This window comes from Amblyomma americanum, chromosome 11 (genome assembly GCF_052857255.1).
Source record: "Amblyomma americanum isolate KBUSLIRL-KWMA chromosome 11, ASM5285725v1, whole genome shotgun sequence".
In the NCBI taxonomy this organism is placed as follows: domain Eukaryota; kingdom Metazoa; phylum Arthropoda; class Arachnida; order Ixodida; family Ixodidae; genus Amblyomma; species Amblyomma americanum.
Genome location: NC_135507.1, coordinates 13173948 through 13189438, shown reverse-complemented (window position 1 = coordinate 13189438; position 15491 = coordinate 13173948). Strand labels below are relative to the sequence as shown.

Genomic DNA, 15491 nt, shown 5'->3' with positions numbered 1-15491 from the left:
TCCAATGCACTCCACCCCATTTTCATTCTAGTAATCATTTCACTCTCGTGGTCCGGATCTGCAGTCAGTATACGCCGAAGTAGGTGTATTCGTTCACTACTTTCAGCGCCTCGCGGCCTATCGTAAGGCGCTGTTCTAGCCGCCACGGTGGCTCAGTGGTTATGGCGCTCGGCTGCTGACCCGATAGAGACGCAGGTTCGATCCCGGCTGCGGCGGTCGAATTTCGATGGAGGCTAGAGACCCGTGTACTGTGCAATGCCAGTGCACGTTAAAGAGCCCCAGGTGGTCGAAATTTCCTGAGCCCTACGGCGTCCCTCATAGAAAATGAAAATTGGTTTCTGGAGAAAGGAAACGGCGCAGTATCTCTCACATCTCGGCGGACTCCTCGGGCGGATACCTGAACCGCGCAGTAAGGGAAGGGATAAAGGAGAGAGTGAAAGGAGAAAGGAAGAAAGAGGTGCCGTAGTGGAGGGCTCCGGAATAATTTCGACCACCTTGGGATCTTTAACGTGCACTGACATCGAACAGTGCACGTTAAAGATCCCCAGGTGGTCGAAATTATTCTGAAGACCTCCACTTGTGGCCTGAGTCGCTTTGGGACGTTACACTTCCATAAACCAAACCTCAACCGCTGTTCTTTTATGAACGAAAAACGCTATGGCGCCCGTGTGCTGTGCGATGTCAGTGCACGTTAAAGATCCCCAGGTAGTAGCAATTATTTCGGAGCCCTCCACTACGGCACCTCTTTCTTCCTTTCTTCTTTCACTCCCTCCTTTATCCCTTCCCTTACGGCACGGTTCAGGTGTCCAATGATATACGAGACAGATACTGTGCTGTTTCCTTCCCCAAAAACCAATAAAAAAAACGCGTTCTTCACCGAGATTTTTAGACCCACCGTACGCTTTTCCTGTCTCGGTCGTTGAATATGTTTTGCAATGTGTCCTATGAGTTAGCAAAGTACTTCCATCAGCGAATTGCAGACTGCTAGGCTATTCCACTCTTATCCTCAACTGTTCCCAATCTATGTCTCTGAATGCCCCCTGTAAACATACGGCGAATATACCATATTGGGATTTTATTACTTTCTTTATGGAGGATTATGGTCGCTGTAAAACCGCGAAGATATTTTCCAGAACCTTTGCACGCCTCTTCTACGCCCTGGTTACACACTGTTGAGGTTTCGATTGACTCGAATGTTTTCTCCTAATCTATAAGGGCTATATATGGAGGTTAGTTGTATTTGGCGCATTTCTCAACCACATTTCAGCTGGCTCTTTCTCAAAGCGACGTACAACTTCCGCACTGACAGTTTATTCTGATATAAATATTTAAAAAGATAGGTCATTATTCTGAGTTTGAAGAAGGGACCTTAACCGGATGTAAGTCACCCTTATTTTCCTTTTTTTTTCTACATGCCTCCGGGAATCAGAATTGTTATTTTGCATCAGTATCGATGGCAGATGATGGGGCTAGCAAAAATCTTTTCCTTCCTTTTTACTATTATTTTAATAAAAAACCACTACCACCACCATGCCTTCTCATTTCCTGTTCCGCTGTGAAAGCATTTGTTGGCCGATTTTATGTAGCCGTCTGCAGGATGGATTTTACGATTCGTATATCCCACGTTATTTCAGTAAAAATAAATCGATCGCCCTAAAAAACACGGTTCGCATCCATAATTTTGAGAAATCGGCGTGTACCGTTGGAAAGGTGTCGTCTGCAGTCTTTTGATATGGCATTAGTTTTTTTGGTCTACCTGAGAATTTTCAGGAGTTGGTCCACTGCGTCTCTCCTGCTTGATCTGTGTGGCGTCCTCCTTGTGCTGAGCTGTACATTACAACAACAAAAGGTACTACCTGAACATCCTGCGAGCTCACGGTTGTACGGTAGGGGCCCTGACTCTTTCTAGCCTCGGGGAACCACAACGGCTTTAAAGAGGTGCTGCCCAAGCCCGCCTGTCGTGGCTTCCATCTCTTCCTGTCTACATGCTTGCAGAAAAGGGCATGCAGACGCTCGTCCTCTCGAAAAAAAAAACGGACAAATTAAATTAATGTTTGTTTATTAGAGAAACAGCCTGATAAAAATTGGCAGTGGCTTAGCTCGGCTATGCCAGGATATACGTAGCGAGAGGTACGTTTCCCTGGCTGAGCATGTTGCGGTCATTGTATGTTTACCAATGAGAGACATTGGATATACATATCATTTATTTATTTTGCTTAACAGAGACGAATACTACCCTATGATGTGTGAAGTTGTAGCATGCAGCGGTCTCAATTTTGTCGATACAGTATTTCGATTTGGTAGAGGCTCTTTAGTATACAAGCTCTATAGTAGTTCCCCATTGTGTAGTCTGGACGTGAGGGTCCGAAGCTAAATTAAGTCAAAGTTTTCTTTCATGCGCTAAGAGAGTCCTGTTTAATGTTAAAATCTCCCAAAGTCACACACAACTGTGAAACCGTGCCGTAGGCTGGTGTACACGTTACAACCACATCAATCGTCTGCTTGACAGATCTTCCCGGTGCCACGCGGACTCCTTGGATGATAATGCCGCTTTCCAGAAGCCGAGCACAGCAGGCTTGATTATTATTCACCGCGATCGAAGAGAGATATCTGACAGCGGCAATACCTTGTTTCACGTACACACACTCATTGTTCTTTTAACGCGACAGCGTTAAGGAGCTCGTGTCGCAGAAAGACCGGTGTCGTCGGCGTCTTTGGCCGTGAGCGAAAAATGGCGCATCTCGGTGAACACCTCAACCGCGCCGTAAGGAAAGGTATGTTCCTTCCCTTACGGCGCGGTACGGGTGTGGAGCGAGAATTGTGAGACAGGCGTCATATCCTTTCCTTAAAACCAATTTTCTATTTCCTTCCCTCATGGCCCTGTTCGGGTGTCCACCGAGATATGTGAGGCAGGCGTCCATGCCTTAAATTGCCCAACGGGCCACGCGTCGCGCCGAACGGGCGTTGGCGTTCCGTTGACTCCTTGGCAGCGCTGCAACACGCTTTCGCGTTTCATTCTTAAAGACGAAGCTTAAGCATCCTCCATTTTTTTTTTGGTTCAAGCCAACTGCCAGGCGACAACCTCAGGATCGGAAGAGTTAATCTTCTCTTGTCTATACCGCCGTTAAGCAGCGGCTGGACTCTCCTTCTCTGCATGCATGTCAAACGTTGTGATACAGACGGTCACTACATCTTCGCCTTTTATACGCAATCCTGCGCTTGCGACGCGGGTTTCGGGAGATAGAGCGGCGTGCGGTGACGAAGAACGCGGCGCAGCTGTGGGGTCCCTCAGGTTACCATGGTATCGGCGCATGCGCACAACCGCTCATCCGCGTGACGTCACGCTCGGTTTTGACGGTGGAGCGGGCGCGCGGCCGCGGCGACGGCGAAGCGCATGCCGCACTTGCTCCTCTTCGGTTGCCATGGTAACGGCGCATGCGCACAACTTTCCTCTCCTATGTACCGCGAAATTCTCGGCTGGTAGCCCAGTGTGGCTCCCGCTACAAAAGCAATTCAGCGGGCAAAGGATTCACGGTGTTGTTTTGTACGTACGGCGAATTTTTTCTTTTTCAGGGAACTTCAGGGGTGAATTTGACAAAAGGAGTTTTTGAGGAGTTTCAGGGAGTTTTAAGAAACCAGATGTTCTTTTTTTCAAATTGGCGTAGTTTTCTAGCAGCTGCAGGAGGAAAAGGCCCGAGAGAAAGGAATTTTGGGTCTGCTTTAGGGAATTTTTGGCTGCGGTGTGTAACATCGCCGGAAGGAAAGGTAGAGATTAGACGTTTTTAGCATACCGGAGACGTACTACCGGAGACGTATACCGGTTTACCGGACCCCACTTGCGCATGCGCAGTTTCATTGTTGGGGTAAGGGGGAGCCACTGCGCGTGCGCAGACGGCGTCCGATAAACCGGTATATGTCTCCGGTAGTACGTCTCCGGTATGCTAAAAACGTCTGTTATGGCATACACAGAATTAGGTACTCGGGAAAACCAAAATATACTCGAATAATAATAATAAATGGTTTTTGGGGGAAAGGAAATGGCGCAGTATGTCTCATATATCGTTGGACACCTGAAAAGCGCCGTAAGAGAAGGGATAAAGGAGGGAGTGAAAGAAGAAAGGAAGAAGAGGTGCCGTAGTGGAAGGCTCCGGAATAATTTCGACCACCTGGGGATCTTTAACGTGCACGGAAATCGCACAGCACACGGGCGCCTTAGCGTTTTTCCTCCATAAAAACGCAGCCGCCGCGGTCGGGTTCGAACCCGGGAACTCCGGATCAGTAGTCGAGCGCCCTAACCACTGAGCCACCGCGGCGGGGCCTCGAATGTTCCGCGAAACCCAGTTTGGGAACGCGTGCCATATGTTAAGCACCATCAGCGTCAACCGAAACACAAACAAAAGAACTGCTAATCGAGAGAATATATAGTCGCGGTTATTAACAGCTCTAAAGCACAGCCTTCGCGCCTTCGATTTGAAATAAATTCGCTCTTGTGCTGAACTTTCCCTCCTTAACATGATGTCATTTTGCAGGTCGTGTTCCAATTTTCTTGTTCGTGTTTGATTTGACGATCATTGTGCATATGGTACATACCTGCCAGCAGGGAACGTGGCGCAACCTTCGCTGTTTCGCGCGGTATCAGTGGAGGATTGCTGCCTCACGGCCGGCTATGCGCGCACTGGCTTTAGCCGTCGACAGACCTCTAATGGTTCTTAGTGTTTTTTATCTTCTGTGTTAAACAGAGCCGAGTGAGCTTTATGCTGATGGACCGCGGGTGGCGCACGCAGGTCGTGACCGTAGCGGCGGCGCCATGCTGCTCAACGGCGTCGTGGGCCGCGGGGTGTCCTCCTGCGGCGGCGGCGGGGCGGGCGGCAAGACGTCGCTGCACGAGCACCGCGTCACGCTGCTGGTGTCCTTCGCGCTGCTCACCTACTTCCTGTGGATGGACGTCGCCCTGTACCACCGCATCCAGAGCCTCAAGCTGGTCGGCCCCACTCCCGAGCCCACCGGACACTTCTCCCCGTTCCGAGGCCTGTCGGTCAAGATGATGATGCTCGACCACGTCAACAACTACATCACCGTGCCGCTCGGCAACCTCTTCGACCGAGTAAGTGGTCGGGGTAGTTAAGAGTGTTGCAGTATGTCATCATCTAAAATTACGGCAGCCATCTGCTGTGCAAAGAGAAAATTGTCCGTCCAAACCTCAGCCAGAAGGGGCATACGTAGACGAGGGTGTGTACAAGGGCGTTTGAGAATGTGCCACCCAGCTGTACTCGCAGGATCCTGATGCGTGATGCGACCCATTAAACTTATTACACGCAACCATGACCCCCTGCACTTGCAAGATCCCCGTAGCCTGCTGGCGCCCATTCAACTTTTCAGCTTGAAGTGGGCAGGGCCTTTTCGACCAATGTTTGGGCTGCATCTTTGGCTTTCTGCAAGACTCGCGATATTTCTGCCGGATGTCTTGCAAAATATGGCAGGATTCTTGTTCTTGGAAGCCTCCAGGCGTGCTTTGTGACTAGATAGAACATCTTCCGACAATGGTATGCAGGACGTATAGCAGCGGTGCTAAGTCGCTCGAACTTAGCAAATGTGCAGAGCGCACATGTATGCTGTATCGCACTTATGGCATGCGTGACGCCGTGTTCCAGGTGACGCGCTTCACGGAGGTGTTCTACTTCGTCACGCCCAACATGATCAGCGTCGCGGGCGTAGTATGCGCGATGGTTGCCGCCAAGCTGGTGACGTCAGAGAGCCTGGCCATGCGGCAGCTCGCCGTGCTATTCATGGCGCTGCGCACGTTCATGGACTCCCTGGACGGACAGGTGATATATCTACGTGTATACATGCTAGTCATGACATGCATATAGCCGCTGCTTAGCCACTTTTGGTTTACTTGCCAAGCCATGATTCACCTGCAGTGCCCATCTTGACCTCTCAACCTGCTTACCTCCAACGTATGTGGCAAAATTACCATTGAAAAGTAAATAAACAGATTACTGATTACACTCCTGAAAGCAAAAACACAATTTTCTTTCATCACAACAGATATTTAATTGTATTGTAGCGGATGAAATGGCTTTAGTACAGGTGAGAGCTCTACAGATGCAAGCTGGTCGCCGACGGCCCAGAGCCCAGATCAGTCTGCGCGCGCCTCTCCTCTTCTGCCTCGAACTCCTCGGCGTGACCAGCTTGCATCCGTAGAGCTCTCACCTGTACTAAAGCTATTTCATCTGCTATAGTATGTTTGGCCACGAACTTTAACAAGAAATTTTGATAGTAACAACAAAACTTTCTGTAGTATTGTGTTGTTTCTGTTCATAGCAACAGAACTACAGAAAACTACTGCAGTACTGAGAAAAAGAACTACAATATTCCAGAAAACTCTGTCATTAGGACCAAACAGAAACATTTTGTCATATTTTGGGCAAGATTTGTTTTTTTACTGGGATTAAGTTACGTATTACTGTCCACAAAAGTTAAAAAGTTAATGACAACCGCAATTATTTTCAAATCACTTTGCTTTGATGCTTACAAAAGAGTAGTACACCTGTGACCACTCCCATAAGCTTTTCATGTTTCTTAGCAAATGCCAGTGCTGCAGCAACTGTCCTTCAAAGGGGAAATTGAAAAATTTGCCCCACTTTGCTAGTATAGAGGCTAAAAAACCTTTTCCGGCTTAATCAGCAGAGATGCTTTTTCGATAAAAGTAACTTCGAAAGGAATGACCTCAGCTGCAAAATTACTGTCCCTGAGGTAATTCACTACATTGCTAAATTAATAGACTAGAAAATCATTTCATTACATTACATTACAAATTATAATTAAGTCGTTATTTCATTACAGTAGTTTAATTACCGGGCCAAGCCTCCCATTTAAGCCTTGGTCAACCTCCAATGTTTTGGTAGACCTCCCAAGCATCCATTAACCTGAACAGCCCTTGTTAACCTCTCAAACCCCTGCTGATATTATCAGTGTCTTGCTAGACCTCTCAAGCCTTAGTAGACTTTTCCAACCTCTGAAGACTTCCTTGGCCTTGGTCTCCAGTATCTTGGTAGGCTTCCCAATTCCCGGTGGTACATCCCCCTGCCTTGCTAGTACCTCACCTCTGCCCTGGTAGTTCCTCCCTCTCTCTCAGTAGTATACGTCCCCTGTCTCGGTACTATACCTCCCCTGACCCTTCAATACCTGTCCATGGCGTTGTAGTACCTCCTCCTGCTCCAGTAGTATCTGCTTCTGCCTCGGTAGTATGTCCCCAGCTCCAGCAGGCCATGCTAGCCCCAGCAGGCCTCCCCAGCCCCGGTAGACCTCCCCATGTGCTGGTAGACGTCCACAGTTGACTGGTACATATCCGAAATACCTGTAGAACTACCCAGATTGCTGTGGTTTGTAATTGAAAAACATCTCATGACGTGTCTGAGTTTACGAAACTAATGAACTAGAACTCATAGCAATGCTCTAGTGGTGTCACCCGACGCTTTCTCTCTGCGTGCGTGCGAGACAGGTGGCGCGCTCGCGCATGGGCATCGTGCGGCTCATGTCGGTGCGCCAGACGTCGGGCTACGTGGTGGATGGAGTTGCCGACACCATCGGCTTCGCCCTCTTCCTAGCCGGCTGCTTCGTGTACCTGCGCCGTCGGCTGCTCACCTCCAAACTCTACCTGCCCATGGTGCACGCGGCCGAGAGCGGGGACAAGACCTCGCCCAATGGTATGTTAATTATACGCATGCGCGTCTCAAGCTAAATCAAGCTCAACTATTCCGTGGCGCTTTTACAGTGATGGCTGTATGCAAGGTGTTGCTCCGAAGACAGCAATTTTAACGTGACAGCATTAAGGTTCCAGTTTTGCCGAAAATTCAGCATCGTCGTCGGCATCGTCGGCGTTATGAGTGAAAAATACCCTGAGAAACTTGACCTTGTGGCGTTATCACAATTCCCGCCCACCGGATTGTGAACAAACTGACCACCGTGGCAGGCGGCAGTTAAATTAATTTGGTCACGACAAGTTGCTCGGGAGGAGCAACCTGGATTGCACAGGCCCTACCGGTGGCAGCACCTGCTATCGCTGGGCAGTGGGGCATCCCATGAGGGCTCCTACGGATCTATGAACATAGAGAATGAGCAATTCCGCATATATGGGCATTAACCCACTGACGTTATTGCATCGTATACCCTTAAGGCGAAGCTAAAGTGTCCCCTCAATGGCTCAATGGTTAGAGCATTTGGCTACTGAGCGAAGCATCCACGGTTCAATCCCGACGGCGGCGGACGTGTTTCAATGAAGGCAAAATGCAAACTGCACCCGTGTGCTGAGCTATTTTAGTGCACATAAAAAAATCATGTGGTCTGAAATAAATCTACCCCCGCCACTGCGACGTCCTTGGTAACCCATGTGTACATTCGGAATGTTAAACCCCAAAATACTGTTACGGTACTCAGTCGCGAAGCGAAGAGGACGTTGTTCTGTCGCTGGGTAATTACGACCTTCATCATCGTGACGTCCACTACCCACCCGGCTCCCTGGTACTCCTCTGGCTCCCTGCACGCCGTGTGGACTTGTGTGAAAAGCTCGTGCCCCGTTACATCGGTCCTTACCGCGTCTTGAGGCAGCTAAGCGATGTGACCTACGAACTCACGCCGCTGCACCCCCACTCTCCTTCGGTGGCCCCCTCCACACAGCTTGTGCGCGTCGCCCGTCTTAAACCCTACCGCTCGCACCCACGCCCTAGGCCGCCCCGGGACTATGCCTTCTCCCGCGGAGCGGAGAGGAGGGGGCGGGGTAGTGTTACGGTACACAGTCGCGAAGTGAAGAGGACGTTGTTCTGTCACTGAGCAGTCGACGACGACAAAGACGCTGTAGCAGCTAATGCTATAGATCTGGTTTCTGGTGTGTCTTCTGTGCATGGCCTAATGTTCCTGCTGCTGAACTGACCCCGTAATAATATTCATTTCTTATCAGCGATTAGCTTTTAATGCCTCACATGACGTAAACTCAGCTTTGACATCACAGCCATCATTCAATCAGGTGTAGAAACCGAGACTGAAACTGTGTCAGAGAAGAAACTCAGTTGTAACGTAAGTTATTTAGCGGTCAAGGCGAATTTCACGTGGTGATTCATGTATAGTACGTCTTATGCATCACTACAAAATAGAGTATGTAACCGAAGTAAAGGGTCTATATCCCTGTCCTTTTAATGCAGGAATGCATTTAACGGTTACATTTTCGCTGATCTTTGTCCGCCAGCTTTAGCCGTTCGGTTTCCTTCCACCCAAAGCTGCACTTCTATAGCGGGATACAACTCAAGACCTAAGTGGCTTTTCCCCTTCAAAGGAGCCGCTTCCAGCCAATGGCGTCGGCTGATTCTTATAAGCCTGCTAGCATGACAATGCAGGGAGTGGCAGATGAAAGGGGGATAGTCCCCTCCCTCCATGGTCGGGAATAGCACCTCCCTGTATTGTCACGCTAGCAAGTTCGTGGGAAATAGGCCGACGCCGTGGGCCAGAAGAGGGTCCTTTGCCGAGGAAAAGCCACTTAGTTCATGACTTGTATCTGACTATAATGCCTTCATAAGTGCATAACATGCTGCTTAAACAAGGTTCAAATTCTTGTTTCCTGTTTCTTGTCAGTGTTAGTTCAGGTATCGTCCATTTGAGCTGGGCCAACTAGGCGAGGTTTTAAATTATCACCTACAACAAAGACGTTGCGATGGCAACCTACAACGAAGACTTTGCGATTGCAACGGCATCCCCCAAAAAACTGTAACACCAGGCAGTGGCAGGCCGGAGTAGCTTCCAGTGCTTTCCAGCACGTGCGCACAGGCGCACAGGGAGTGGATCTTTACAAACGAGTCGCGGTAAGAGTAGAGTCATTGGAAGCTTGGTGAGGGAGGTGAGAGCGCCAGATGTCTGTGAGGTGGGCGGTGCTGGACACACGCTTCTGCGTTGGGACCTGTCAGCAGGTGCGTACTGGTGGCATGGAAGCCTCGCGGTTGTTTGCTGCTGGGCCAGAGGTAAGCTGCCACGCTATCGTGCTTCGCCTGCAGGAAGATCGACTGGCTGGCCTGTTCGCGAGTAGACCATTGCATATACGCACGAGAATGCGCTGCGCATCCATGCGAGAGACATGCACCTCTACACTAGTTGGGCCATGGTGAGACAGTTGCACTTCGCTCTGATGCACGCGCTCTTCGCGAACCGTATACTCAGAATAAAGCACTTATATTGCAGTTTGCCGTGCTGACTGATCGGCTCTACCTCGCGATCTACGTTGAAAAGCATGTACGTTCATTTGCTTTTGAATTAGCATTTTCGTTTTATTGAAACACGTGGTTCTGACGAGAGACTCCGAAACTTTTTTTTAGTGTGTGTATGGGGGAAGGGGGGGGGGGAAGATGAGACGGAGTTTTTTGTAGTTTCTTGTTTATTGAATGTTTTATTTAAATATTAAATTTTATAATTCCTGTTTATTTTTTCTATTTAGGTCTTTTGAAATGTGTACTTGTTAATGCATATAAGACGAATTGAAATGGCAACTTTATAAAAATGTGCAAACGAGGAGTGATCGGTTGCACTGAAAAAGTTTGCACATAGCCTTTCAGTTCTACTGAAAAAGCTCATGAACAAGGGTCACACAATCATTGACTTCTGTTGGGACATGACTGGTTTAGTTCTGTTGGGACATGACTGGTTTAGTTTACTGAAACGAAATGCTTTACGATTGGCTATGTCGCTAACTAGCTAGATCCTACTGGTTCTGATGGGGTGGAAGCTATAATTCGAATAAAGCAGAAGTTCGAATTAAATGAGTTTTAAACATTTTCCTGCAAGGCGCTGTGGCTTAAACTTATTTAGAAGCTAAGCCTCTTTATCTGGGGGCAGCAAAATTTTAACCAGCATAGCATCCTCGCGAATTAAAAGTGCGTCGGAGTCTCTTGATTTTCATGATGGTGCTGTGCGAATATTCGAAACTTTGAATAATTCATGAAACGATGTTATATTAGCTTTTCGGTTAGATTCGCGCTGTGCTTTTACTTCCTGAAGTATTCGAATTATCTCCTGAACATTTTATCTGTGTTAAGAAATTTTGGATGTATCTGAACTGGCGGCCAAACATCGCGGCGTTTCTATACAGCGCTCACTCGCACCTGTCATAACCCTTTTTCTTGATAGAAGCGGCTTTGAGCACGCGGCAAAAGCATACGCGCAGGGAAATGCTTGGCCGTGCACGAAACCGTTGCGTTGACAGCCATCGAGAGTCGGCGCAGCGGCGAACTCGCAGATCGCAGAGCAGCATACAGCACCACGCAGCGCACAGCACACGTCATTGCCACGGCGCAGTGGATGTCTAGTTGTGGACGCGGCGGCGGAAAAAGCACTTTTCCAGCTGAATTTCCGGCTGGAGTGACGTCCTCCACTCGGAAGTGGAAGAGGTTCCAGCTGAAGCTACTCCAGCTGGGCAAATTTTCCAGCTATAGCTGGATGCAAAAACCGTTCCAGCTGGACACGATTTCCGCTTCAATAGTCCAGGTGGAAATGGGTCCTCCAGCTGGAAGTAGGCGTCATTCCTACTGGAATTGAATGGTTTTTAGCTGGAAGGACCATGGTCGTTGTTTTGCGGCGGTAGCCTTAACCCCACACAATCCTCGCCTGTTGCAATCTACAAACGGCATCATTTAGTGGGCAGGGATCAAAAGGGGATGACAAAAACGAGTCTGGGAGCCTGCCATGCGGTTGCATCTCGCACAGGGCAGTCCGCATTTATGCTCTGCTCTCCAATAATAATAATTGGTTTTTGGAAAAACGAAATGGCGCAGTATCTGCCTCACATATCGGCTAACACCTGAACCGCGCCGTAAGGGAAGGGATAATTAAACGAGGGAGTGAAAGACGAAAGGAAGAAAGAGGTGCCGTAGTGGAGAGCTCTGGAATAATTTCGACCACCTGGGGATCTTTAAGGTGCACTGACATCGCACAGCACACGAGCGCCTTAGCGTTTTGCTTCCACCGAAACGCAGCCGCCGCGGTCGGGTTCTCGAACCCGGGAACTCCGGATCATTAGCCGAGCGCCCTAATAATAATAATAATAATAATTATTATTATTATAAATAATAATAATAATAATAATTATTATTATTATTATTATTAATAATAATAATAATAATAATTATTATTATTATTATTATTATTATTATTATTATTATTATTATTATTATTATTATTATTATTATTATTATTATTATTATTATTAGGGCGCTCTGCTACTGATCCGGAGTTCCCGCGTTCGAGCGCCCTAACCACTGAGCCACCGCGGCGGGTGCTCTGCTCTCTAGCAACAAATTTTCATAATGGCACTTTGACGCATCGCAGAGCTTGCTGATATGTGAGGGATAAGCATGGTACGTTTCGGGATCACTGTTTACTCTGGCGTTCCATTGCCAGCACTTTGTCGCTAGGTGTAACTATAGAGGCACATAGAAGGTTTGGTCCCGCGTGTGTGGTAACCCAAGGTGCCGATCTTCGAGTGCAAACTCCTTTGTCGTGCAGCATTCAGTCAGATTTTCATATTACATTCTTTATGGCCACAGCTATCTTATTCAAGGAATTTTACACAAAAAATCTTTTGCTATTTGATTCGCCCCACCCATTCTTATTTAAAGGAGTGTAGACACCTCAATTTTGGGTGCGCGTTTTCTTGTTTGTAACCATGCGTAAGGCATTATTATACATGAATTACCACCTGGTATTCTCCTACGACCGCTAAATAATTTGTAATCGCATTTTTTTTTTCGTGCTGTTTCGGTTTTGGTTTGAACAGCCGAATGAGGACTGTGACGTCAACGTCTACTTACAGGTGACGTGAGACATGAAAAAACAGCAATATATTCGCGGCTTCCTCATTCGTTGTCATTCCTGCTCTTGAGGAAGGCTGGCTTGAGCACTGCAGTAAATTAAAGGGATGGAGCGTCTATTTTATGGACGTTTTTCTATGCCTCACGTGACACAAAAGCACTCTTTAACGTCACAGCCATCGTTCGGTTGTTCAAACCGAAACCAAAACAACATGACAGAAATAATTCGATTATAAATTATTTAGCTGTCGTTGGCGAGTATCACATGGTGATTCATGCATAGTAGAGTCTTCCGCGTCATTACAGAGAAAACATGCCACCAGAATTGGGTGTCTATACTCCTTTAATGCTAAGGGTATAATAAATTATGCTGACGAGAAATGGTGTTGCATGTTTCTTTTCACAGCTGTGAAATTAAGAAATATGTACCAGCATGTTTTGTGTAAAACTGTGTAACTGCAGTTTTTTTAAAAATTTAAACTACGTATTTTCATATTCAGACAGTTCAAAAATATTCAATTGAATGCGCAACAGATTTTTATTATTCATGTTTGCTTCGTAACCAAAAATTTGGTGTTCGCACACCGTTCTTTTCATGGCAGTGTCTCTGTTTCGTTCTTGTTCGCCAAGAGTGCAGAGGTTTCTACATTAATTTAAAAATGGTGTGGAATTCCCTGCGCATGACGAAGGTGGTAGGCATCAGGGGCTTCATTGTCTCCACGACAGGATTCTCTTTCCAAACTGAAAAAAAAAATGCTGATAGAGAGCTTGAATTTGTAATCTACCAGTTTAGGAAAGCTTAGTTTTAACGTGACAGCGTTAAGGAGCTCGTGTCGCAGAAAAGCCGGTGTCGTCGGCGTCGGCCGTGAGCATAAAATCTCTCCTCCTCCCCGTGAGCGAAAAATCCCCCTCCTCCTCCTCCTCGCAATGTACTCCACTGCCCCAACAGATGGCGCGCGACTGCAGCGCCTCCTAGGGTTCCTCAACGCCAGCGCCGCCGTTCAGGGGTGGAGACAACTGAAGCGACGCCGCCATATTGAGTCACAACTGGCCTCTCCCATGTACCGCGAAATGCTCGACTGGTGGCCCAGTGTAGCTCTCGCTGCAAAAAGCCGTTCAAGTTAAAGCACTTTGAAGCGCGCCGAGTGCATGAACGGCGCCGTTACAAACGCTAGCGCCGCTGATCCCGTGTGATTCAATGTGGCGACGCCGCTGAAGTTGTCTCCGCCCCGGCGTTGGCATTGAGGCACTATAGCGTTTCCCGCTCGTCTCGTTCGGGCGCAGTGGGGCCGTGCGGGCACGCAGGAATCACGCGGTGAGCGGCGAACAACGCAGCGCACATCCAAATTAAGCGCGTTCACCACAAACCTTGTGGCTTGCTGCCCGTTCGTTCGGCACGGAAGCTATGCTGGCGTTCGTGGCATCGGGTTTGTCGAGAACTATGTGCCGACGAACTACGACTGCAACTTGAGTCCCGCACAAGGCGCCTGGCAGCGCTTCTACGTGGTTTGCCGCTCGTCGCGCCGAACGGGCGATGACATTCCGTGGACTCCCTGGCAGTGCTGCAACACGCTGTCGCCACTCTTAAAGGCGAAGCTTAAGCGTCCTCCAATTTTTATTTTCTTCCTTAGTGCTCCTTCATGGGCTATGTTTCTATCTTGGTGCATTGGTGCATACTTGTTTGCACGTACCTCAGTGGTGGAAACAATAATAAACTTGACATGTAGGAATTAAAAGCTAAAAATGAGAAGCAACAAGCAAATAAATCGTTAAAAGAAGTCATGCATTTGGTTTAACAATGCAGTTGTAATTCTGACTGATGAAAATTGCATTTAGGACTGTTGTGTTACTTCCAGGATAATACAGAAACTATACAAGTGTGAGGGCCGGACCTCTAAATTTTACTGCTCCATTCGTCACATGAAAGCAATGCCACTTATAAACATAAGTGTGATTTCTCCACATCCATATCTTGCACTCAGGAGACCACAGAGGTGTGCAAACAAACCTGGCAAACAATTTTTAAGACGAAAAAGCGTGATGCACTTAATTGGGCCCATAATATATGTGTACTGATGTGTGAGTAGGGCAGGCCAAGGATATAAAGCTTCATTGCTTGATGTCATTTCACATAGTTTTATGTGATTTTCTGTGCTGATTTCCAGTCTGCCATGCAGGATAGTATTGTAACTCAAGAACCTGATCTACTACTAGTAGCATGTAGCATGTACAATCTTATAACAATGTTTGTCATGTTGAATGTATTCTTTTCCTACATTTGGTAAGTTGTGTCATGTCATTTTTTTGTGTCTGCTTTTCTGGAACTAAGCACATGTTTCTAGTATGTATCCCATTCCATTGATAACGTGTTGTAGTCTGCGTCTGTATCTTTCCACCTGCTTGGTCTGCAGTATGTTGCACTGCAGTATGTTCGAGGTAGAAAGATAAAGAGCTTTTCACGTCTGCCCTAGCTACATATGCATATGCCCTAGCTACATATGGTGGTACACCTCAGCCACCCTCTCATTCTGAGAACAGGGCTGAGGATTATTATTTTTGATGAGTTGGCAGCCTCGAGATCCTTGCCGGGGCAAGGATAGTTGCTGAGGTTACCTGACCCTCTTTAAAGCTTCCTCTATTAGC

At 47.7% G+C, this 15491-nt stretch overlaps 1 protein-coding gene across 4 annotated transcripts in view; it reads left to right on the top strand.

Moving 5' to 3' along the window:
* The window catches only part of Cpes (Ceramide phosphoethanolamine synthase), an 86574-nt gene that overhangs the window by 61008 nt on the left and 10075 nt on the right, over window positions 1–15491 (top strand). For all 4 annotated transcript variants that reach the window (XM_077642862.1, XM_077642864.1, XM_077642863.1 and 1 more), the window contains exons 3-5: window positions 4785–5104; window positions 5652–5825; window positions 7505–7709. In XM_077642862.1, coding sequence (XP_077498988.1) covers window positions 4808–5104; window positions 5652–5825; window positions 7505–7709 — 676 coding nt within the window. In that variant the 5' untranslated portion in view covers window positions 4785–4807. The remainder of the gene's footprint in view (window positions 1–4784; window positions 5105–5651; window positions 5826–7504; window positions 7710–15491) is intronic.